The sequence below is a fragment of the Brachyistius frenatus genome, unplaced genomic scaffold, assembly GCF_029030835.1.
Source record: "Brachyistius frenatus isolate BFR_SWC_R1_liver_20210118 unplaced genomic scaffold, ASM2903083v1 Contig_355, whole genome shotgun sequence".
NCBI classification, from domain to species: domain Eukaryota; kingdom Metazoa; phylum Chordata; class Actinopteri; family Embiotocidae; genus Brachyistius; species Brachyistius frenatus.
In genome coordinates, this window is record NW_027210954.1 from 243,774 (window position 1) to 268,997 (window position 25,224).

The following is a 25,224-nucleotide window of genomic DNA, read 5'->3' on the forward strand; positions in this document are numbered from 1 at the left end:
AGAAAAACAAAGAGTTGCGTTATTCTGTTTAATAAGTGAGAAAAATTCAACATTAGATATTTAAAGCAGATATTTAAAACGCGTATATACAGGATATAATGTGGATGTTTCTGAAGTCGGAAAGTCCTCCAGGGCTGTCGTACTGTAGCAGCAGCTGATCTCCATTCACCACACATCTTTCTTTAAATTCCTCCTCCTGTGCAGACATTTACACTTTGCAGAGACATTTCCTGATATTTTCCTTATAAAGCCGTGTGTGTTATTTACAGAATATAGTTTATATACTGCACGTATGCACCATTTAGATCCTTCAAAAAATGACTGTAGCTGAACTACAGAGAACCGGAGTCTGTAAACAAAGATTCACTTCAAAAGTTGCCGTAGGTGAACGACATCGGGCCGGAGTCTTACTAAAAACACACACACACACACACACACACACACACACACACACACACACACACACACGCCACACACACACACACACACACACACACACACACACGCATACACACACACACACATACACACACATATGCAGTTAAATAACACACTTAAAAAAAAAAGTCAGAAACGGCAAAGCTATCAGCGACAGCTCGACAGGAATGAAAACGTCAGAAAGTATTTTGAGACCCGTGTGGTTTTTTTTTTCTTGTGCTTGTGTTTCGTACGACGCTCGCCCATCCCTAAAGAGCAGTTTTAAAGTAGTCCCTACGCGTAGTAAAAAAATAAAACATTCCAGCAGTCTGTGGTTTGGTGTGGGAGGTTCGTGTCCAATCGAGTAAAAATATCCTCCAGCTCAGCTCCAGAGTCTCTTCACCGTAACGACGGGTTTTTTTTAGTTTTAATTCCAGGACGTCGAGATCCAGAGGACTCGGTGGAGATACTGTCGTTTGACTTTGGGGCGTCTTGTTTCTCGCCTCCTCCCTTTGTTTTGTTTTTTTCTCGACGTAGTTTCGGTCATTTTAAGAAGTAAGAAAATTGCAGAAAAGTTTTGGCTTTGTACAAAAATCAGAAAAAACAGACTCACTGATGACTAAAATGCTCAGTCATATTTCTTTTCAAAGTATTTTAGTTGCTTTTAAAGATCTTCAGGAGGAACTCCAAAAAACATGCAGTTTCTTCTTGTTTGAGAAACATTCAGCTAAAAACGATAGTCCTTTTTTTTTTTTTTTAAAGATGATTTATGGGATTGAAGCTACAGATTTCATAAAAATCCGTTTTTAAATATCTGAAAATTTGTGATGCAAAAATTCGCCAATTCAACCATTTAAATTCCTAAATTACACCAGTGCATAATTAGTCATCCCAAATTTGATTACACCCACAATTATTTTCTGTTTGTACTGTATCAAGAGAACCTCCATTACTATAATACAAAGAGATATTTTGACCAGGGACATTAACCCGCCGGCCCACTGACTCCTCCTCCTTGATAATCCAGCCTTTCTTTAGTCATAAATATAAAATCCCAGTAAAAATGTATCAGCATCCAGATATTTAAGGAAAAACCCCGTACCTCCAAAAAAAAAAAAAAAATGAAACTAGAAATTAGCTCGTTTAAACGGTAGAATCCAACGAGCAGATTATAGAAAGACTGTAGAATATATTATGTTTTTTTGAGGAAATGGTTCTCAGTTTATAAAATCTGGTTCTTCACCTCGTGTGTTCAAACAAACGTGAGAAAAAAAATGTCACTTGATTCCCGAAGAAGATGCAAAGAGGTATAAAATGTCTTGGATGAGACTCGTCATAAAATAAATCAGTTTATCTGAAACGATGTCGGAGGTGCAACAACGACAGTTTTGTCGGGTTTTTTTGTTTTGTTTTTTCATGGCCAGGAAGTGAGAACCAGCTGTGCAGGTCTATCAGGTTCTCAGCTCCATTCCTCTGGTTAAGGTCTAGCGTACCAACCCCGACCCCCCTCACTCGCCCCCCTACGAGGGACCAGAGATTCAGGCCCGGCAGGGTTCAGACCAAAGGCTCATCAGGAGTCTTTCAGCAGCCCCAGTTTCTTCAGTGCGTCCCGGCGCGACTCGTTCGACGCCCCCCGTCCAGAAAACTGCACGGTGATTCCCTGCGGACGAAACATGGAGTTGGTTCTCCGCTTGTGGTCGGGCGACAAGGCCCGCGACGGCGCTTTCTGGGGAGGAACGCCGCCGTGGTAGGAGTGCCGAGGAGGCCTCGGCGCCGGGGCCGGCGCCGCAGCTCTGAAACTCTTCGTCGGGGCGTCCGGAGGCCGATGGGAACCCGCGGCCGGGTTGATGGCTCGGCTCTTCCCTCTGTAATGGTTGAGCTCGGTGGGCGGCGGCTCCGGCTTGGCGGGCGACGTTTGGCTCTTGTCCATGTGGGAGCTGAGGATGTCGGGGAGGTCTCTCCTCGCCACGGCGACGGCCACGGGCGTCATGACTTTGGTCTTCCCTCCGTAGGTGTTGAACTCGCTGGCGTTGGACAGCGCGGGCGGAAGGATTTGGGGTTCGGGGCTCGTCGGAGAGGCCGGCCGTTCGCTCCGGGCGACGACAGACGGGTGGACCACGATGGATTTCCCTCCGTAGCTGTTAAACTCCAGAGACGTGACCTCGGGCGGAGGAGGAGGAAAGACGGATGCCTTGGTTTCCAACGGCGGTGGATAGTTGGCGCTTTGCGTAACTGCAGGAGACGAAAGGTTCGGTTGGAGGTTTCTGTCTTCTCGGCTCTTTAAGGAATCTACCCGTTGAATCTCCGGTTTTCTGTCGACGTGAATCTGGCTCTGAGGCGGTGTCGTAACTTTCGGCAACTTGGCACCGGTTTCTGCTGCCGGGGGAAGACCGGCCTCCGGAGGTTTGTCGCCGGTGTTTGTGAGAGGGTCCAGTGAGCTGCCGTTGGGGCTGACGGCGAGCGGCGTGCCCCCGGACATGGCTCGATTCCTGGTCAGGCCCAGCTTGGACAGAGCCTCCATCCTGGATTTGTCTGGCGTCGGGTCCCTGAAGGAGACGCTGCGAGTCGGAGTGTTTCGAGGCTCCGCAGCCGGCTGAGTGTCTTCCTGCAGCAGAGGGTGAGCTGTGCCCGACAGGTTTGCCAGCATCTGCGCCCGCCTCTCGTGGATGTTCACATTTGCCAGCGACTGGTTCTGGTGCTCCTTGTTGCCGTGGATCACGCTGATGTTGGCGGGGAAGCGGGTCGGCTTAGCGGACGTGGGAGGACCGTGTCGCGCCGGAAGATCTGCGCTGCAGCCCGGCGGTTTCTCGGACTCCAGGCTGACACGGCGGAGGAGCGAGGGAGGCAGGAGGTTGGAGGTCCCGCCGGCCCGGTTATCGGCGATCTGCTGGGCAATGAGGACCGGCGTGGGGATGCAGCCCGGCGGGTGGTAGGAGTGGCCGTCGGTCGGCCCGTAGCTGCCGCTCGGTAGAGGAGGGTTGTACTCCGAAGGCAAGCCGTCCGACGGATCTCGCCTCGGCTTTATCTCGAAGTGGCTTTCGGGCGTCGGAAACATACTCTGAAAATCTGCGAGAAGCAAATTGCCAAATTAAATTAAGGGAATGACGACGAGCTTCAGTTTCTTTAAAGGTTTTAGTTTCTCCCGAGGACATGGAAGTGTTTGAGAGTTTTTAGGGAATAAAGAATCTGTGTTGTTTAGTTAAGAACTTGGGGGCGGTCGCTAACCGACTCGCTGTTCGTTACCTGGACTGGTGGGCGTGAACATCGACTCTCTGGTCTGCACCAAGTCCGGTCCCGGGTGGACCAGGTCGATGATGTCCCGGTCGTTGGGACTCGAGCTGAAGGGTCCATCGACCTCGCTGGTGCGCTTCACCTGAGAGGGCCTCCGGTTCTCCTCCTCCAGACTCTCCTCCAACGAGCCGATGGTGTCCTCGAAGAACTGGATGCACTCCTGCTCCTCCTGACTCAGACACTGCAGCGAGTCGTCGTCCTGCGAAGACCAGAACACGGAAAGAAACTTCGGTTATTCTTTTCTTTCTTCGACAGTCTGAGCTTCAACAGCACGTTTTATTCAACATTTTTCCATATTTACAGAAGAAGGGTCGAGTTAAGTTTCCGCTTAAGAAGAAAAGTATTGAAGCATTTTTGTAAGAATACACGTTAAGAGCAAATGTAAAACAAAAACAGAGTCGTTGTCACCTTGTTGACCCGCGAAGAAGAATAAAGGATTGTTATTGTTTTTGTATTTGGGTAAGAGTGACAAGGAAAACGTACACGACATAAATTGGATCATGCTACCGTCAGCCGTCACTCTCTCGTGTGCTCCAGTTCCATAAACGAGATTTCATTTTTTTCAACAAAATCTTTGAGATTCTTGTTTCTCGCAAAAACTCATCGACTCAGACTTTTTCATACAGAAGTCATGTGTGCAGAGCGAACACAGGCCTGTTTGTTCCTCCATCCCAACCCCTTCGGACTTCTTTTCCCACCCTATATTTAGCTCGAAACCCCCCTCCCCCCCTTACCACCACCACCTCCCCCCTCTCTTCTGCCGGACACCTCCCTCCTCCTCCTCCTCCTCCTCCTCCTCCCTCCTCCACCTCTACCTGTCCCCTGCTTCTCACAGAGCGGCCTCTGAAATAAAGGACACAATGAGATATCCGGTAACGACACTCGGTGAGAACTGACTTCACTTTTGAGGGTCAAGTCAAAGTCCCGATAAAGATCGAGTCCGCCTGTTTAAACCCGACCGCACGGCTGTAGGGAATAAGGGAATAGGTAATCCCCCCGTAACGACGTGTAATGAGCCTAAAAATAAGCAAGAGACTGAACCACAGAGAAAGAAACGCCCACATGAAGTGAACAGTATTTGTTTTTTTTAAGGGTATTAAATGTTAATTTATGTGTTTTAAATTCAAAGTTTACGCGTCATGGCTGCAGGAGGATAAAAACGTCTTTTTTTTTTCCAGCTTTGGGAGGTTTCAAATGGTCAATTTAATGTACTTTTAACCAATGGCAAAATAATCTTAAACTCAAAGTCCATTTCCTAGATTCTTCTGCACCTCCATAACTCCATTTAGTTAACTGAGCATTAAGAAACTCCAGAAAATCTAGTTTAAGATTTACAGATTATTTTTGTCAAATCCATAAATAATATAAAGAATTTATCACCATCAAGACAAACAGGTGAGTTTCTTGCATCATTTTTAAAATATATTTCATTTTTGTTGCACTTTTTTGTGTCGTGTCGCCTCTTGTTTCCAGTCTTTATGCTAAGCTAAGTTAGCCGGCTGTAGCTTTTATTGTAAGGACACGAGTGGCATCGATCTTAAATCGTAGAAAGAAACATCAATAAAAGTACTTTTCCGAGCAGCTCAATATTTACTCCCAGATTTGAATCAGTTATCTGATGCCAGTTCGTTGAATTTGCAATTTTAATACAGATGTAAAAATGCAGTTTTGTGTACTTGAGTTTGACTGTATGTTGTTTTGTTGACAGGCAGCTTCGCAGCCACCAAACCGGAAGGAAGGACATTCGGGCTATTTCAAGGTGATGACCTCGATGTGGGTAAAACCAGTTAGTTGTTGACATCAGAGCCACGACGAGGGTGAAGTGAGAGTGTGACTGTGTTTACTGTTTTAAGAAGACAGCTGCTCCATCATCCTGCTCGTACCAGTGAACACAATTAAATCAGGTTTATTTACCTGTTTATTGGAGTTCATAATGAAAGTTCATTAAAAATCATTTTTGAAAAACACTTAATAACGTTCCTGCCGAGACTTGACGTCTCTTTTATAGCTGTAAAAAATAAATATACGAAGCTACAGCCGGCAAGTGGCTAGCTTAGCTTAGCATAATGACTGAAAACAAAGGGAAACAGTTAGCCTCCGTCCGATGTCTTTGGGGAACGGTCCAGTTGTGAGTTACGATATAGGACAAACGTTGCCATGGTTACAATAGTTATTGAACAGCATAAAGTAACCGACGGGTTTACACTCGTCCGAGTCGATAAGATCAGATAATAAATAATCAAAATAATAAATAAATAATAAATAAAATAAAATAATAATAAATATAAATAATAACAAAATTCATGAACTTTTGAACTATTTTGGAGTTTAAGGAACATATTTATGAATAAACCTGTGACATGACTTACGCCTGGCCTGGAGTTGCGGAGGGCGCCTCCGTTGACCCCGTAGCGGAGCTGCGAGTTGCCCTGCAGACGGACGTTCATGGTGAGCTGGGTGGGTGGAGGGGTCAGAGGTCAGAGGTCAGCTGCCATTTCTCATGGACGGTCCGGAGTTCGCACTACGACAAAAAAAAAAATCACATCCGGCTTCGCTCTGAAAGAATCATCCAATCTTCTTTTTCAACGAGAGTCTGCAGAGACGGGAGAGAGAGAGAGACATCAGACGGACGACCTTCAGATGACCTCTGGAGGAGGTCAGAGGTCAAAGAGTTGGTGAATAATCCGGTAAAAAGCACGTTTGCCTCTGAGGCTGTAAAATAGAATAAAATCGGAGATGCTACAAGAATGAATACTTCAGAATAAGTAAATTAAACACGCCGAGTTACTTTCCGGATGATTTTCTTCAAAGTTCAGACACACCGGACGGACCAGTTAACCCGGAAGAGGGAAGCTGCAGAACCGGCTCGCTGAGACCGAAACCACCGATCTCTGCAGCCGGGCCACATTCCTGTCTGTGACGCTGCTGATTGATTTCTATGGTTTTGTTGATTACAGAAAACGTCACCGTATATTATTTTATTTGTAACAATATGTTTGATTTATCAAATTTATCAGCAGTCAATCTGTTTTTTTTTTTTTTTTTTTACTCTGACATCATAATATTAATCTTATTACCATCTTTGTTTCCTTCTTCACAGTTTTTGCTCCTCTGGCCTCTAAAAAGTTTCCAAATGAAGCAAAAATTATTCTTAACTTTTACAAAAAAGTTTGAAATTCAGCTCATGTTTGTTAAAAATCTCCATTTATACAAAAAGAACTTTAAAAAGCATCCGGACAAAGAAAACTGTCAACTGTTTCATTCATTCTGCTACAAAAATACTTCCAGTCGTGTCAGTTTAATGTTATAATGTATATTTCTTTCATTTTGGATCATACATTTCTACTTTTTATATATTGCAAATGAATATTTTCTTCATCGTAATTTTTTTTATAAGTTCTTGTAGAAAACTAAAACGTATTTTGCTGCATTTCACTAAATTCCATTACAATGTTTAATATAGATAGATAGATAGATAGATAGATAGATAGATAGATAGATAGATAGATAGATAGATAGATAGATAGATAGATAGATAGATAGATAGATAGATAGATAGATAGATAGATAATAGATAGATAGATAGATAGATAGATAGATAGATAGATACTTTATTAATCCCACAATTATACAGAATTGATCAATATATGATCACAATCTGACATCATAGTGTTTATTAATGATATTACAATAACTATTTTCATAACTATGATAAAAAAAATACAAACAGTGGTTTTAAAGCCTCATTTATCTTTTCTTTTTTTTTTTTACACCTGAAAGAAAAGTCAAATTAAAACTTTAAAACTTTTAAACTCACCCATCGTCATCATCAACCAGCAGATGTTTTGTTTCGTTCAGAGAAACATCAACATTAATCTCTGACTCTGCTGGAAAAGATTTGATCTTTTAAAAAAAAAAAAAAAAAAAAAGAAAGAAAAGAGGTCCAGTCGTTCCTTCTGTGCTCTCCCGCTGAGCTCCGTGTGCGTAATGACACCAGCGTGGCGCATTACGCACGAGTTTAAAGCGCGAGGAGACTCCACCCCACAGGAGGGTGTGTGTGTGTGTGTGTGTGTGTGTGTTTTTACATCCCGTGTGTGTGTGTGGTTTCATTCAGGTGTGTTCATTCAAGAGTTGGGAGGCGACAAACTAAGTGACACAGTGGAAAGTTATCACACACACACACACACACACACACACACACACACACACACACACACACACACACACACACACACACACACACACACACACACACACACACTTCTGAGTTTCACTGGGAGGGGTTCAGTAACAGTGGGACATTGGAGTTTTCCTTCTGTTTTGCCATTTTACTGCTTGACATTTTTTTTTGACATCCTCAAATCTTGTCGTCACTTCTTGTCCTTTCATTTTTAACGACACGAAAAAGTGAGAAGAAGAATGTTTAAAACGACACGTTCCCCTGAAAAACGTGCTTTACTTTTAATGTCTAAAAAAGTACCTGAATACAAGCACACCGATTCACGTAAAAGACGTAATATTTGTTGGTGTTGAGCGCCCCCTGCTGGCTGAAGCCTGTTACCTCGTTCTTTTATTCTTTTAGTGAATATTGTAATAACAAAATATTCATGAACGATTAGGGAAAAGATACAATCTTTCATGAAATCTTTATTTAATTTGTAAAAATGAAAAAAGTGACATTTTACTCCTATAAAAAAAAAAAAAAATCTAGTCCACATTGGACCTGGTCTAGATCTAAAACCACTTTATTTATTTGGATTAAATTATCCCAGACACGTTAAAGATTCTGTAATATTCTTATAATATTCCAATACAATTTAAAATGGTGTGTATTTCCATTTTTATATCGATAAACAGTATTGGCTTTTTCTTTTATTGTGAAATTATGTGATTTTCTTAAATTTATTTTATTATTATTATTGTTTATGATTTATTATATACATTATTATACATATTATATTATGTATTTTATATGTTAAATTTATTTATATTTTATCAAATTATTTTTGAAATAAAATTTAAAAAAAATAAGAAAAAAAACCTTTAGGTTTCTGTAATATTTTCTTCCCTGGTTTCTGTCACCGGGGGTGTGTGCGGTGTTTACGTTCTGCCATTAAAAAAACAAAAAGAAGAAGCTGTAGTTGTAGTTTCCCAGCGGTCCTTGAACGCACCTCGCGTCAAAGTACCTGCCCCGCTCTGCGTCAACAGCCGCTCCGGTGTTGCCCGTTTGTTTGTTTGTTTGTCGAGGGAGGTGTTTTTTCCCCGACTCGTTTACCGGGAGGAACACCGGCTGCTGTCCGCGCGCGGAGGTCCGGTGAGTCCCCCCCCCCACCCCCTCACCCCACCACCGCCCACCTGGCGTGTGTTACCGGTCCTGCAGGTAACTAGCTCTGCCAGGCTAACACGCAAATCCACATCACGAAGCCCATTATCGGACAGTGTCGCACCGTTTCTCCGCTTTTCTCCCGGCGGCCACACGCTCACTCCGCCCGCAGGTGCAGCTTCATTCTCGTTATTGAAGACTTTTTTTTTAACGCTTCATCTCAAGGTTTCCAGTCGAAATTGGTGAAAATAGCGTCCCTGCAGCTGAAGGCTTTGTCCGGTGGCCGATATTGGAAGCATCCTCACCAGCATGAAAATTACGGCTATTTGTGAACGGTTGTTTGGGGGGAGGGTGGGGGGGGGGGGGATGAGATCGACGAAATGTGTTGTTGTTTTTTTAAAATTATTATTTCGAAAAATGTCAGTTGGTGTATTTCAATCTTTCTGACGTCATAACCGAAATACCGAAATGGACCCGAGTTAGCCGCCGTTAGCTTAGCTTCGGCTAATCTCACGTTAACGGCGAAACCGGAGCCGCCGCCGGTTTTCATGCATCATTCATTGTTTTTTTCGGGGCGTCACGTGAGCAGGAATAACGGGTGCTCGAGGTCTGACTCGAGTCCACCGGCAACACGGAGGACATTGTGAGGCTGCACGAGGTCACGTGAACCGACTAAACTCGTGTTTTCTGCAAACGCCGCAGTTCTCGTGCGCAAAAAGCTTTTTAGTGATCATAATAATAATAATAATAATAATAATAGCTATCGAATCATTTAGTATCTTTTAAAGCTGTCAGATTGTGCTGAATGCAGATAATTTCATATATATATAATAATAATGTGATCTTCGTTAGAAATGTCTGCTTAATTATTAATTATTAAGTTTTAATAATAACAATAAAATGAATTTGAATAGCACTTTTCTAAATTCAGTTTACAAAGTGCTTCTCGTAAAGTAAGCCGTTAAAAACAAAACGGTAAGTGATTTCTAACAAGCCTTTAACAACACAATGATCGTATAAAACAACCATAATAACAAATTAAAAACAAATTAAAACATCAGCAACGGCTCTCCAACAAAAGTCTGTTTTAAGAAGAGATTTAAAATATGTCGCCTTACTTAATTGCAGCTCAGAGTAGCTGATGATTGTTTTAATCTTTGATTATTCAATTCAATTATTTATATTTAGTCAGTTCAAGGCTCTTAACACAATAAAGTCCCGACAACATTAAGTTCTTACAACTAATAGCTGGTAGGAAACAGGATTATGTGAGAGGAAGATGACCTCCAACAGTGGAACGGAATAAAATCCTGTGAACAGAAATGTTCTGTAACAGAAGGCCCCGCCCACCTACACCCGGAAAAACGTGTTTTTTGAACGAAAGACTATTGGAGCAAGATCTTTTTTTGGAGGGGAGGGGGGAAGCCAGCCCCTAGTGGCCCGCAGAGGTATTACAATTTATATTTATTTTTAGTGGTCCAGTTTGTGGTCCAGTCTGTGGTCCAGTCTGTGGTCCAGTCTTGTGGTCCAGTCTGCGGTCCAGTCTGCGGTTCAGTTTGCGGTCCAGTCTGCGGTCCAGTCTGCGGTCCAGTCTGCGGTCCAGTTTGTGGTCCAGTCTGCGGTCCAGTCTGCGGTTCAGTTTGCGGTCCAGTCTGCGGTCCAGTCTGCGGTCCAGTCTGCGGTCCAGTCTGCGGTCCAGTTTGCGGTCCAGTCTGCGGTCCAGTCTGCGGTCCAGTCTGCGGTCCAGTCTTAGGTCCAGTTTGTGGTCCAGTCTGCGGTCCAGTTTGTGGTCCAGTTTGTGGTCCAGTCTGCGGTCCAGTTTGCGGTCCAGTCTGCGGTCCAGTTTGCGGTCCAGTTTGTGGGTCTCTGGTTCAGTTGTTGTCGGTGTTTCTGGATGAAGTGTGTCAATGTTGACGGCCGGAGTCGCTGCCAGCATCCCCCTGTCAGCAGGTCCGGTTACCGCGGTGGCTCTCCAGGCCCGGTCTCCATGGAGACAGGCAGGAGGGGGAGGATCGGTTGGTTCTGAGGCCGGTGGGGTTTCACCTGACAGACGGGTGTCACGATGTCACCTGTCAAGGATGCGCGTGTTTGTGTGTGTGTGTGTGTGTGTGTGTGTGTGTGTGTGTTGTTTGTCTTCTCGTTTAGTTTTTCTACATTTGCGGGGACCAAAACGCTGCAAGTTCTAAGGGTTAAAGGTCCGGTATCGTTTCAGTGACACCGCAGCCTTTTACTGTCGTTGGCGTTATGTCAGTGTCCTTGAACGCATCCTCGCTGCCGTCGGCTGCATTTCCACAACAACAAACGAAACTCCGACTAAAACAACAACGGGTCGTCATCTCAGGATTGTTTTCACTCGTTCATAACACGACACCATGATCAACAAAAATAACCGTGGTGATGTAATCAAACAAAAACAAAAGTTCCTCAGCTGAACCTTTTAAATAAAGTCAGGGAGTGTCGCTGAAGTCAGCCTTTGTGTACACACACACACACACACACACACACACACACACACACACACACACACACACACACACACACACACACACACACACACACACACACACACACACACACACACACACACACACACACACACACAGAGGAAGACACACCCAATGAACACACACACACACACACACACACACACACACACACACACACACACACACACACACACACACACACACACACACACCGGGCTGAGCAGGTGTGACCGGTGCTCCAGATCCTGCTGAGTCGGATTAATTCAGAGTGCCGACGGAGGAACTTCTGGCATGAAAACAGACGGGAAGGTTTCCGAAGGTCGTCGGTCACTTCCTGTTTCCGTCTGGAGTTTGAACCCGCAGAGTAAAAACAGCCTGCTGCTGTAACGCGTATCGTAAAGTGAAGAAGGGGAGGGCGACGCGACAGGTATCAAAACTCAAAAGCTGCGATTTATCGTTCGCGAGGAATTATTGGTTTGTTTATTTTAGCTTCGTTTGGACAAATAAACTTGTAACGTCTTAACAGATCAATTTAAAAAAAACATTCAGACGATTCCAAAGTAAAAGTGTCAAAAAAAAAAGTTCCATTTGATCTCCGTGTACGACGTTAAAGAACAACGACTCCTCGTCTTTCAGGTTCAAGACAAACCAAACCTGCCGAGTCACCTCTGCTGCACCGTCCTGGTTCTCACCGACTGTCTGACCGCCTCCATCCACTGCTGCACGATGGTACACACACACACACACACACACACACACACACACACACACACACACACACACACACACACACACACACACACACACACACACAGTTTTTTGAAGTTGAGTTTTACCAACAGGAACACTTCTTGCCCTTCAAAATAAAAGCATGTCCTGTCAGCGCTCTTCATAGTAATAGTGATTTATGACCATCGTATTTACAGGTAAACATTGTGAATTGTGTGTGTGTGTGTGTGTGTGTGTGTGTGTGTGTGTGTGTGTGTGTGTGTCTCTGCAGACTGTATGATGTCCGACAGCAGCTGCTATGGCCTGCAGCAGCGGTCAGAACAATCCCGAGACTCTGGAGGGGTTCCACGAGGTGAACCTGGCGTCGCCCACCACACCTGACCTCCAGGTAGGTCAGAGGTCAACCTGTGACCTCCTCACGTGCCGGACGGACGGACGGACGGACGGACAGAAACACAAGACACGTTTTAAATTTTTTTTAAATTTTTTATTGGTTGTCTTGTGTCGACCTGCAGAACCAAGCGGAGCAGCGCCCCCCCGCCCGTCATAGCGCCCCGCCCACCTCTCTGTACCGCACCCACTCCCTGGGAGCTCCGCCCCCTAGCATGCCCACCTCCCTGCGGGCCGACCAGCTCCCCACGCAGCCGGTGTACTCCACGCCGCGGCACAGCCACAATGGAAGGTAACCAAATCTCTCTCTCTCTCCCCCTACCCCCCCATCTCTCTTTCTCTCTCCCCCACCGATCAGCTGTAACACATGTCTGACCCGTGTCTTGTTTCCGTTGGTTACGCCTCGTGCAGCGTGCCAGGCCTGGAGGCGGAGTCGGCCGAGGGCAACTTCCTGTCCGGGGAGGACGGCGAGGAGTGCAGCGCACTGAGCGACGGTCTGTCACGGCTGCGCAGCCCGTCGATGATGGAGGTCCGAGAGAAAGGATACGAGAGGCTGAAGGAGGAGCTGGCCAAGGCCCAGAGGGTAACACACACACACACACACACACACACACACACACACACACACACACACACACACACACACGCACACACGCACACACACACACACACACACACACACACACACACACACACACACACACACACACACACACACACACACACACACACACACACACACACACACACACACACACACACACACACACACACACACACACACACACACACGCACACACACACACACACACACACACACACACACACACACACACACACACACACACACACACACACACACACACACACACACTCACACACACACACACACACACACACACACACACACACACACACACACACACACACACACACACACACACACACTCTCTCTCACACACACACACTCTCTCTCTCTCTAACTCTGGAAGTAACCTGAATTTACATTTGAATTGGAATATGAGTGTGCAGCTGCAGTGTGTGTGTGTGTGTGTGTGTGTGTGTGTGTGTGTGTGTGTGTGTGTGTGTGTGTGAGTGTGTGTGTGTGTGTGTGTGTGTGTGTGTGTGTGTGTGAGTGTGTGTGTGTGTGTGTGTGTGTGTGTGTGTGTGTGTGTGTGTGTGTGTGTGTGTGTGTGTGTGTGTGTGTGTGTGTGTGTGTGTGTGTGTGTGTGTGTGTGTGTGACCACATCTCATCACTCACACTGATGTTAAGTAATTTTTCATGTAGTTTTATTTAAAAGCTTTTATTTTTCTAATTTTTAAATCATTGTTTGTTAGTTTGTTTTAGTTTTTGTCAGATTTTAATTTCTTCATCTCTTTGATTTTTAACCTCCATGTTTATCATTTGCCGTTTTTTGTTTTTTTTCTGTTGTGTTGTTTTCTGTGTGTGTGTGTGTGTGTGTGTGTGTGTGTGTGTGTGTGTGTGTGTGTGTGTGTGTGTGTGTGTGTGTGTTGAGAAGGAGCTGCTGTTGAAGGATGAGGAGTGTGAGAGATTGTCTAAAGTCAGAGACCAGCTGGGCCAGGAGCTCGAGGAGCTCACCGCCAGCCTCTTCCAGGTCGGTCTTCCACCTCTCCTCCTCCTCCTCCACCTGTCCGGTACTTCCTGTTTCCTGCTTCCTGCTTCCTGCTTCCTCCTTGAGGCAGCCGCCAGACACAAAACAGACAGAAAAAAATGGGACTCGTTTTTTGACATTGTTTTCCAACGTCTCGTTTTCGGCCCAAAAAAAACGACGTAAAATGATGAAAAAGTTCCAGAATACGATTTGAGACTTTTATTAATCATATTAAATATTAAATAGATGACGAGCCACAAAAGTTAACGATGGAATTTATTGTGAGAAAAAAAAACTCTGTTTAAAGCAGCCGAAACGTTTCATCTAAAGAAATTAACAACAATCACAGCTTTTTATGTTGTTTTAATACATTTATACAAAGTAAACAGTGTTGTTTTAATCCTCCTCCTCTTCCTCCTCCTCCTCTTCCTCCTCCTCCTCTTCCTCACAGAAGGTTTTGGGACTCTTGTGTGTTTCTGTGTTTTTCTGCAGCCTGTTTACATGTAAACAGAAGAAGCTGCATTTAGTAGCCAAAGTTTTTACAGGCTGAGTTTAAAATATCGTGTGTGTGTGTGTGTGTGTGTGTGTGTGTGTGTGTGTGTGTGTGTGTGTGTGTGTGTGTGTGTGTGTGTGTGTGTGTGTGTGTGTGTGTGTGTGTGTTTTCTCCAGGAGGCCCACAAAATGGTGAGAGAAGCGAACGTGAAACAGGCGACCGCCGAGAAGCAGCTGAAGGAAGCTCTGGGAAAGGTGACGACAACAAACACGACATTTTAAATCTGAGACCGAAGTCAAATCGTTAAATTTCTTTAAACCCTCCGAGGAGTCTCGGGAGGAGGAGTCAGTCCCGACCCGTCGGGAGGAGGAGTCAGTCCCGACCTGGTTCTGGTGGTTCTGTTGGTGGTTCTGGTGTTGTTGACCCCGTCCGTCCCCCCTCCTCAGATCGACGTCCTGCAGGCGGAGGTCCAGGCCCTGAAGACTCTGGTTCTGTCCTCCCCCACCTCCCCCGTCGGAGAGCTTCCTCCTTCTGGCTCCAAGACTCCCTTCAGAAAAGGTCACAGCCGCAACAAGAGCACCTCCTCCGCCGTCCTGGGGACGCAGCCCGACCCGTCGGCCACCGAGCCCATCGTACGGGAGTGTCGGGAGGTAAGACACAAAGGATCCGCTGCTCCTCTTCACCACCGTGTTCTCCTCTTCATCCTGTCTCCTCCTCTTCCTCCTGCAGGTGGACAGTCACCTGTTCGGAGAGTTCAGAGTTTGGAGGGAGGAGCCGACGCTCGACCGCAGCTGCGTCTTCCTGGAACGAGTTTACCGTGAGGACATTTATCCGTGTCTGACCTTCAGCAAGAGCGAGGTACCGACCCGCCGACTCAGCGTTACACCGCGGTGAAGGAGCCGCACGCTGTTTATTCACTGTCCTCCTTCTCCTCCTCCTTCTCCTCCTCCTCCTCTTCCTCAGCTGGGGTCGGCCATCTTGGAGGCGGTGGAGCAGAACACGCTGAGTGTGGAGCCGGTCGGTTTCCAGCCGCTGCCGGTGGTCAAAGCCTCGGCGGTGGAGTGTGGAGGACCAAAGTGAGAACACACACACACACACACACACACACACACACACACACACACACACACACACACACACACACACACACACACACACACACACACACACACACACACACACACACACACACACACACACACTCTGTCTCCTCTTCATCGAGCTTTCACTCCTTCATCGTCACGTCTCCATCTTCCCTGATTTTTCCTCCCGTAGCGGTCGAATGGCCGAACTCATCACGTAAGTCTGATTCTGTCTCCATCGTTCAGTCTCTCCTCCGCTGCTCCTTCATCCTCCCTTCCTCCCCCCCTCACATCCCCCCTCTCCTCCTTCCCTCCTTCCCTCCTCCCCTCCTTCCCTCCTCCCCTCCTTCCCTCACCTCCTTAAAGCCTCAGTAAAACCTCCTGCTCCATAGTTTTTTTGTTTTTAGTTTTCCTCCCGTTGAAACGAAAACAATAAACAAACAAACAAACGTACGTCTTGGTGTCTCTGACAGAAAATGTGCCCTGAGCGGTCAAACCAAAACCTGCAAGCACAGAATCAAGTTCGGGGACTCGTCCAACTATTATTACGTGTCTCCTTACTGCAGATACAGGGTGAGTACACACACACACACACACACACACACACACACACACACACACACACACACACACACACACACACACACACACACACACACACACACACACACACACACACACACACACGTTAACGACCATCTTATTTATGGAACGATTGCAGTCATGTGACGTCTGCAGGACAAAATACCCATAAACACGTTTTACATGCTGATAATAAAAACACAACACGCACGTTGTTTTACTGAAACTGACAAGAGATCTGCAAAACTGTCAGAAAATGAAAAGCTGAAATAAAAATATCTTAATAAATACTAAACTAAATATTTTAGTAAGTTTCAAAGTAACTTTCAGAAGATCGACATGAGAGGAAACAAAACGCGCGCTTTTATTTTGAAGTTTTGATTTGAATGTTCGTTTTAAATCGTGATCCTGAAACTTAATTGATGATGAATTGTGTTTTTTTGGTTCGATTCCACTTTGACCTCCAGTTGTTTGTTTTTTTGCTGCAAATTCAAGAAGTCGTCAGTCGACGTTCACAAAAAACAGCTGGTTGAATAATAGAAGTTCATTTCCTCCAGATCAACATTTATCAGCACTTAATTCTGCCTTTTAAACCACCACAGAAGAACACTGTAATACTGTAAGACTTTAATACTTTAATACTGTAAGACTTTAATACTTTCATACTGTAAGACTTTAATACTTCAATACTGTAAGACTTTAATACTTTAATACTGTAAGACTTTAATACTTCAATACTGTAAGACTTTAATACTTCAATACTGTAAGACTTTAATACTTTAATACTGTAAGACTTTAATACTTCAATACTGTAAGACTTTAATACTTCAATACTGTAAGACTTTAATACTTTAATACTGTAAGACTTTAATACTTTAATACTGTAAGACTTTAATACTTCAATACTGTAAGACTTTAATACTTTAATACTGTAAGACTTTAATACTTCAATACTGTAAGACTTTAATACTTTAATACTGTAAGACTTTAATACTTCAATACTGTAAGACTTTAATACTTTAATACTGTAAGACTTTAATACTTAAAGGAGCCTCGAACTTGTTTTAGTGTTTTAAAACTGTTTGTTTTTGTCTCTCAGATCACAGCAGTGTGTAACTTCTTCACCTACATCCGCTACATCCACCAAGGGCTGGTCAAACAGCAGGACGGTGAGACACACACACACACACACACACACACACACACACACACACACACACACACACACACACACACACACACACATAAAATGTAAAAGTTGAACTTTACATAATTTTATTCTATAAAGAGTCAGCTGACACGGATCAATGAATGAAAGTAGTGTTCAGCTGGTAGATTTGACATCCGGTGGACTTTAATTCATTTTAAAGGGACAGCTGTAAATAATTTGCTCAGATATTTGAATATGTCGATGGAGGGATGTGACGCTGACGACGCAGCAGTTTGAGTGTCGTGGTTTGAAGCCGGCGTTTCCACCTGTTTGCAGCGGAGCAGGTGTTCTGGGAGGTGATGCAGCTCCGCCGGGAAATGTCCTTCGCCAAGCTCGGCTACTACAAAGAGCAGCTGTGACGGACAGGAAGACACACGCCCGCCCCTCCAATCACAGCAGACTCTGACCTGAAGCCCCCCCCCCCCCCCCTCTCCCTCCCACACACACAAATCGCAGCCGACTCTGACCTGAAGCCCCGCCCCCTCTCCTCCTGCCACCTGGTTCCAGTTTCCCTCCTCTCATAGGCTCATTTCAGGAAGCCCCGCCCCCTCCTCCCTTTCCGTGCAGTGTTCCTGTGTGAGAAGAAAAAAAACACTTTTTTTTTTTTTTTTTTTTTTTTCAATCGTCACAAGAAATAAGACTGAAGGACGGAGACGTCTGATGGCGTCTCAGATCTGGACTTTCTGTTTGATGTTTGCTTTATTGAAACACGTGAAGACGACTGACATGAAAATAGAGAAAGGAAAGAAAAAAAAAATCTGAGTTTAACGACGGCGGCAGGAAATGATTTAAAAGTCCTCCGTCACAGATGAAGTCAGTTTCCTGGACAGAAGAAGAATTGGCGCCACAGTGTGAAGGAAAAGATGAGATTCACAGAAGACAGTTGAAATATTTTTTGAAAATATTTTAAGAGAACAAAAAACCTGAAGAATGCAGAAGGAAATAAATAACAAATCTAAATTCCAGAATAGATGTCATATTTCAGGAAAAAAAAAACATATTTTTGGAAAATTGTGGACAACGTTGTCATTTTGGAGGAAAAGGTTCATTTTACAGGGTTTAAATTTAACGCTCTAAAACATATTATCACCAAAAATGAGAAGAAATCACAAAAATGAAATATTCTGAGAAAAAACATCAGATTTAAGATTAAAGTTGTAATTTTACAAAAAAGTCAATATTTCAATAGTTAAGAAAAATATGAAAATTTTGAGAATGACGTTTTATTATGACGAGATATTTATTATTATAAATTCCATTCACTGAAAATGTAAAATTATTCCCTCATAATATCATTTTTGTTTGGACCAACTTTTTTTTCTTGTAAAATTTGAATTTAATTTAAAAACTTTCATACGTTAATTCTTTATTTTCAAAATATGACAATTTTTTAATATATATTGCTTAATGCTAAAAATATTTACTACTTTTCAATGATTTTGAGTAAATCTTTTGACTATTCAGACTTTGTTTTCTGTTTTATGATCAAAAACAATCAAAATACTGATTTTCAAAATATTCAAACTTTGATCTCAACATTGTCGTTACCTCAGAATATTAAACCTTTATTCACAAAGTTAAAAACTTAATTGTCAAATTTTGACTTTATTCTGAAAACATTGTAATATTTCATCCCACTAAAATGACATTTACATTTTCAAATCATTACTTTTTGTCTTAAAGCTTCAACTTGACCCAAGAAATATTTTTTTTCCAAAATTTACTATTCACTTTGACATTTTTGAAACGTTCATTATTTTTGTTAAAATATTTGAATTATTCTACAAATCTTGTATTTCTTTCCTCCTAAAAGTGGCCCGGTTCTTCTCTTCTGTGTCGTCGCCACGGCGACCAAACAATCCGCTATTGTTTATGAAGTGAATCTCTGTATAAGCTTATATTTAATTTTAGTTTAAGTAGAAGTAAACGAAGGTCAGATGGGAACGGCGACTTGTTGTTGTTTGTTTTCACACTTTAACGGAAGTACAATGCAAAAGATAATCAGAAGATGGTGAGTACAAACGAATGAGTCTTTTTCTTCGGCGCCACAAAGCTCGTCTCTGTTTGCAGGAAAAAAAAGAAAGAAAAGAAAACAGAAGGTTTTATTGATTTTTCTGTAACAGTTCGTGGTTGTTTTCTGTCGTTCGGTTCCGACTGTTGAAGCTTCGGGTGAAACGAAAAGTCACGTTCACGTTGTCCTTCGGGGAAAACGTGTCGTACCGACGAATCAGAAGTTTCCTTTAACAGCAGCTCCTGGTGTCGTCATGGTTTCAGAGGTGTAGATAGGAAACCGTGTGTGTGAAAGTCGAGTGTGTTCGTGTGGCTGTTGTTTCTGTGAACTCTGTGTTGATTTAAACCCGACTCGGCATCTTGCTCTCTCTCTCTCTCTCTCTCTCTCTCTCTCTCTCTCTCTCTCTCTCTCTCTCTCGCCTCCATTCAAAGTCAATGTCACTCTCCCGGTTTGGTTTAGTGCCTTTTCTCTCAGACACTCTGAAATAAAAACAGTGATACCTCTGGAAACCCGCCGCTCTCTGTCCCGTCTGTCAGCCCGCAGCACACGCCACGAACCGGCCCGGGTCAAAGGTCAAGTTGCGGGTAAGTCTTCATGGGGGACAGATTGACTTTTTTTTTTTTTTAAATGTTAGATCCTTGATGTCAATTTTTTTCTTGCCGTCTTACATCGTTTTAGGTGTTTTGTTTTTCTCCCAGCACCTCATTTTACATCAAATTTGAGTGTTTCTGAGCCCATGCAGTTATTTCCACTACAGAATTATTGTAAACATTTATATCACGTACGGTGTTTTGAAGTTGTTTGATCACATCTTTTGTTTTTAAGTTACTTTAAGACTCCTTAAGACTTAAAATTACATTTTCCCCAAAAAATAAATAAAGGACTTTCTATTGACTCTTAAACGCTGTCGTCCAGGTTCAATTATAAATAAATGAGCCACACCCACATTTACAATGATTGACATGATTCGGCCTCCTGAAATGTTTTTTTTTTTAAGGTTTGTGTTGCAGATCTTGATTCTTGCATTTAAATTGTTCACACTGAAATCTTAAAAAAAAAAAAAAAAAACTTTTCTTTTTAAGACATTCATGAAGTTTTCCTGGTGCAACTAATAACTAGTTCATAAAAACGCAGACGTTTTCAGCAGAGGACGTTTATTAAAACACAGCAAAATCTTTTTCACTCAGTGTTTTATGTTTTTCTTTTCGATCCAAAGAAGCCGTTTAGTGTCTTCGAGACCTTTTCGACGTCCGGCAGGAAAAAACAAACTACAGGCAGCGAGTCTTTTAAAGAGCGTTCGGTCTTATCGCGGCCATATCCCCCACGCTAGCCCGGGCAGGACGAGGGCGACGAGGACGGACGAGAACAGGTTGACGGCGTTGTTGTCCAGAATTGGTTTCCCGCAGATCCGCCGGGTGGTCGCCGACTCGTAACTCACCACCTTCCCGACGCTCGAGTCGAAACCTGGAGACGGACGGAGAGAAAAAACAACCGATCACGTCGTGCGTTTCAGGTATCGGTGATGTCGCTCTTTTTTTTTTTTTTTTCTTCTCCAGACTTCTTTCTGTTTCTTGAAAAATGTAACCCCCAAAAAAATCTGATGTTTCTTTATCACAAATGTTTAACGTGCCAGCGGTCAGAAAAAAAGTCCCTGAACGTAACGTGATACTAAGAACTCAAATGTGAAGAAACTCGGGCACGTTTTTGAGGAGTTTATAAATGAAATAAAAATAAAATAACGGCTAAAACGAGCAACAATAGCGACGGTAGACGTCGGCGACCGAACCGACCTGAATATTGCATGTGAGCTCCGAGGAAGGAGTCGAGCATGGAGCCCAGCAGGCCGGCGGCGCCGCCGTACACCACCAGGGGCCACTGGGGGTCGGCCAGGTGCAGGTCGCCCACCATCAGCAGCTGCGTGGCGAAGTAGGTGGCGCCCACCGCCACCCCGCCCAGGAAGCTGGCGACCAATCCGACGGGGGTCACGCCCCCGTTGGTTCCTGGAAGAAGAGAAGAAAAAAAAAAACCCAAGTAACGTCACCAGATCAATAACTTCACCGGTCCGTCGTCTTCAGCGCCCGTCTTCCTCTCACCTGCCGGCACCTCCTCCCAGGTGGTGATGAGTCTGGGCTGCGATTGGCTGAGGACGGGCCCCACCTCCGACGCCCAGGTGTCCCCGGCGCAGCAGGCCAGCGCGCCCAGCAGCGAGAGGCACATCCAGGAGGCCGAGTACTGCTTGCTGAAGTCGATGGGGATCTCGCCGGGTCCAACCTGAAACCGCCAGGTCAACCATCAAAACAGCTGATTTCGCCGGATTTATTCTCATTATTATTATTGTTATGCTTTTTTGTTTTGTTTGCCTCGATCATGTAGAGCAGCGCCAGCTCCGTTGGGACGCCTCCGTTACAGAAGACCTGGACCCAGTTCCTCTGACCCCCTGAACACACCACGGTGACGTTAAACGCTGCTCCGCGTCGAACATGAAGCCTTTTTTTTTTTTCTTTTTTTTTACGTCCTCTCACCTTCTTTGTATTCAGGGTCTATTTTCTTCTTCTGGGCTCCTCTCCAGCGGGTGAGCCGGGCCGAGGTGAAGAAGAACGCCAGCAGGGACGAAGAGAAGCTGTAGTTGGCCATCATGAGCACGAAGCCCACGAAGAGAGCTGAGGACACAGAGGTCAGAAATGAGGACAGTTTTTATACCCAAAGCATTATTTGATGTTTTAGGTCCGATCTTCCTTAAATATGACATTTTAGACGACATGCTATAGTATGACTTTTTGATCATATTTTAGAAGACATGTTATAGTATGACTTTTTGATCATATTTTAGAAGACATGTTATAGTATGACTTTTTTATCATATTTAAGGGTGGCACGGTGGTGCAGTGGTTAGCACTGTCACCTCACAGCAAAAAAGGTTCTGGGTTCAAATCCGGTCCTGGGCCTTTCTGTGCAGAGTTTGCATGTTCTCCCTGTGCTTGCGTGGGTTCTCTCTGGGTTCTCCGGCTTCCTCCCATCATCCAAAAACATGCACCTCAGGTCAGGTTACCTGGCGCCGCGCTAGTGGCAGCCTGCTGCAGCAGCTCCCCACTGAGAGCCCCCCTGCTGTAGTGAAGACATTTCCCCTCAGGGATTAATAAAGTGTATAAAATCAAAATCAAAAATCAAATATTTTAGACGACATGTTATAGTATGACTTTTTTTTTTTTATCATATTTTAGACGACATGTTATAGTATGACTTTTTTTTAATCATATTTTAGACGACATGTTATAGTATGACTTTTTGATCATATTTTAGACGACATGTTATAGTATGACTTTTTGATCATATTTTAGACGACATGTTATAGTATGACTTTTTGATCATATTTTAGACGACATGCTATAGTATGACTTTTTGATCATATTTTAGACGACATGCTATAGTATGACTTTTTGATCATATTTTAGACGACATGCTATAGTATGACTTTTTTATCATATTTTAGACGACATGTTATAGTATGACATTTTTATCATATTTTAGACGACATGTTATAGTATGACTTTTTTATCATATTTTAGACGACATGTTATAGTATGACTTTTTTATCATATTTTAGACGACATGTTATAGTATGACTTTTTTTTAATCATATTTTAGACGACATGTTATAGTATGACTTTTTGATCATATTTTAGACGACATGCTATAGTATGACTTTTTGATCATATTTTAGACGACATGTTATAGTATGACTTTTTGATCATATTTTAGACGACATGTTATAGTATGACTTTTTGATCATATTTTAGACGACATGCTATAGTATGACTTTTTGATCATATTTTAGACGACATGCTATAGTATGACTTTTTTATCATATTTTAGACGACATGTTATAGTATGACTTTTTTATCATATTTTAGACGACATGTTATAGTATGACTTTTTGATCATATTTTAGACGACATGTTATAGTATGACTTTTTGATCATATTTTAGACGACATGTTATAGTATGACTTTTTTTGATCATATTTTAGACGACATGTTATAGTATGACTTTTTGATCATATTTTAGACGACATGTTATAGTATGACTTTTTTTGATCATATTTTAGACGACATGTTATAGTATGACTTTTTGATCATATTTTAGACGACATGCTATAGTATGACTTTTTGATCATATTTTAGACGACATGTTATAGTATGACTTTTTGATCATATTTTAGACGACATGTTATAGTATGACTTTTTTGATCATATTTTAGACGACATGTTATAGTATGACTTTTTTGATCATATTTTAGACGACATGTTATAGTATGACTTTTTTTGATCATATTTTAGACGACATGTTATAGTATGACTTTTTGATCATATTTTAGACGACATGTTATAGTATGACTTTTTGATCATATTTTAGACGACATGTTATAGTATGACTTTTTGATCATATTTTAGACGACATGTTATAGTATGACTTTTTGATCATATTTTAGACGACATGTTATAGTATGACTTTTTGATCATATTTTAGACGACATGTTATAGTATGACTTTTTGATCATATTTTAGACGACATGTTATAGTATGACTTTTTTTGATCATATTTTAGACGACATGCTATAGTATGACTTTTTTGATCATATTTTAGACGACATGTTATAGTATGACTTTTTGATCATATTTTAGACGACATGCTATAGTATGACTTTTTGATCATATTTTAGACGACATGTTATAGTATGACTTTTTGATCATATTTTAGACGACATGTTATAGTATGACTTTTTGATCATATTTTAGACGACATGCTATAGTATGACTTTTTGATCATATTTTAGACGACATGTTATAGTATGACTTTTTGATCATATTTTAGACGACATGCTATAGTATGACTTTTTTTGATCATATTTTAGACGACATGCTATAGTATGACTTTTTGATCATATTTTAGACGACATGCTATAGTATGACTTTTTGATCATATTTTAGACGACATGCTATAGTATGACTTTTTGATCATATTTTAGACGACATGCTATAGTATGACTTTTTGATCATATTTTAGACGACATGTTATAGTATGACTTTTTGATCATATTTTAGACGACATGCTATAGTATGACTTTTTTGATCATATTTTAGACGACATGTTATAGTATGACTTTTTGATCATATTTTAGACGACATGTTATAGTATGACTTTTTGATCATATTTTAGACGACATGCTATAGTATGACTTTTTGATCATATTTTAGACGACATGTTATAGTATGACTTTTTGATCATATTTTAGACGACATGCTATAGTATGACTTTTTGATCATATTTTAGACGACATGCTATAGTATGACTTTTTTTTTCATATTTTAGACGACATGCTATAGTATGACTTTTTGATCATATTTTAGACGACATGTTATAGTATGACTTTTTGATCATATTTTAGACGACATGCTATAGTATGACTTTTTTGATCATATTTTAGACGACATGTTATAGTATGACTTTTTGATCATATTTTAGACGACATGCTATAGTATGACTTTTTGATCATATTTTAGACGACATGTTATAGTATGACTTTTTGATCATATTTT

At 42.6% G+C, this 25,224-nt stretch overlaps 3 protein-coding genes across 10 annotated transcripts in view; 1 reads left to right on the forward strand and 2 right to left on the reverse strand.

Moving 5' to 3' along the window:
• LOC138636131 (proline and serine-rich protein 2) overlaps nucleotides 1–7,680 on the reverse strand; it is a 130,431-nt gene extending 122,751 nt beyond the window's left edge. Inside the window, exons 1-4 of one of the 2 annotated variants that reach the window (XR_011312233.1) lie at nucleotides 7,526–7,680; nucleotides 6,078–6,301; nucleotides 3,661–3,907; nucleotides 469–3,483 (exon numbers count right to left, since the gene is read on the reverse strand). Coding sequence is in view for 1 of the 2 variants with exons in the window: in XM_069723994.1 (XP_069580095.1) it covers nucleotides 1,988–3,483; nucleotides 3,661–3,907; nucleotides 6,078–6,155 (1,821 nt within the window). In the remaining variant the exon portion in view is untranslated. Of the gene's footprint in view, nucleotides 1–22; nucleotides 3,484–3,660; nucleotides 3,908–6,077; nucleotides 6,302–7,525 lie in introns of those variants that run through there. The other variant, XM_069723994.1, reaches the window with a different exon arrangement.
• A 1,204-nt stretch (nucleotides 7,681–8,884) lies between these two features.
• On the forward strand, nucleotides 8,885–20,529 carry rab3ip (RAB3A interacting protein (rabin3)). 7 transcript variants are annotated; one of them, XM_069723980.1, is made up of 14 exons: nucleotides 8,885–9,022; nucleotides 12,154–12,246; nucleotides 12,518–12,634; nucleotides 12,762–12,928; nucleotides 13,048–13,219; nucleotides 14,157–14,252; nucleotides 14,919–14,996; nucleotides 15,189–15,392; nucleotides 15,472–15,600; nucleotides 15,706–15,818; nucleotides 16,018–16,041; nucleotides 16,298–16,397; nucleotides 17,506–17,575; nucleotides 17,893–20,529. In XM_069723980.1, the coding sequence occupies exons 3-14, from the start codon at nucleotides 12,545–12,547 to the stop codon at nucleotides 17,973–17,975; spliced, it is 1,326 nt and encodes a 441-aa protein (XP_069580081.1). In that variant the 5' UTR covers nucleotides 8,885–9,022; nucleotides 12,154–12,246; nucleotides 12,518–12,544; the 3' UTR covers nucleotides 17,976–20,529. The 7 variants fall into 7 exon arrangements, with proteins under 7 accessions (XP_069580081.1, XP_069580085.1, XP_069580086.1 ...); XM_069723981.1 differs by having other exon boundaries at nucleotides 9,018–9,088; XM_069723982.1 differs by lacking the exon at nucleotides 8,885–9,022 and adding an exon at nucleotides 9,111–9,203.
• Nucleotides 20,530–20,764: 235 nt separating this feature from the next.
• tmem19 (transmembrane protein 19) lies at nucleotides 20,765–22,321 on the reverse strand (the record flags this gene model as incomplete). The annotated part of the gene is made up of 5 exons (XM_069723979.1): nucleotides 20,765–21,091; nucleotides 21,418–21,627; nucleotides 21,721–21,898; nucleotides 21,988–22,064; nucleotides 22,150–22,321. Coding segments are annotated over 5 exons (798 nt in total), but the record flags the coding sequence as incomplete, so codon positions are not given.
• Nucleotides 22,322–25,224: the final 2,903 nt, after the last annotated feature.

Excerpts from the sequence above, each read along its gene's own strand:
- rab3ip (XM_069723980.1), top strand. The coding sequence starts at position 12,545 with ATGGCCTGCAGCAGCGGTCAGAACAATCCCGAGACTCTGGAGGGGTTC. Across the intron at positions 12,929-13,047 it reads CGGCACAGCCACAATGGAAG|CGTGCCAGGCCTGGAGGCGG; the intron begins GTAACCAAATCT and ends CGCCTCGTGCAG. Across the intron at positions 17,576-17,892 it reads GCTGGTCAAACAGCAGGACG|CGGAGCAGGTGTTCTGGGAG; the intron begins GTGAGACACACA and ends ACCTGTTTGCAG.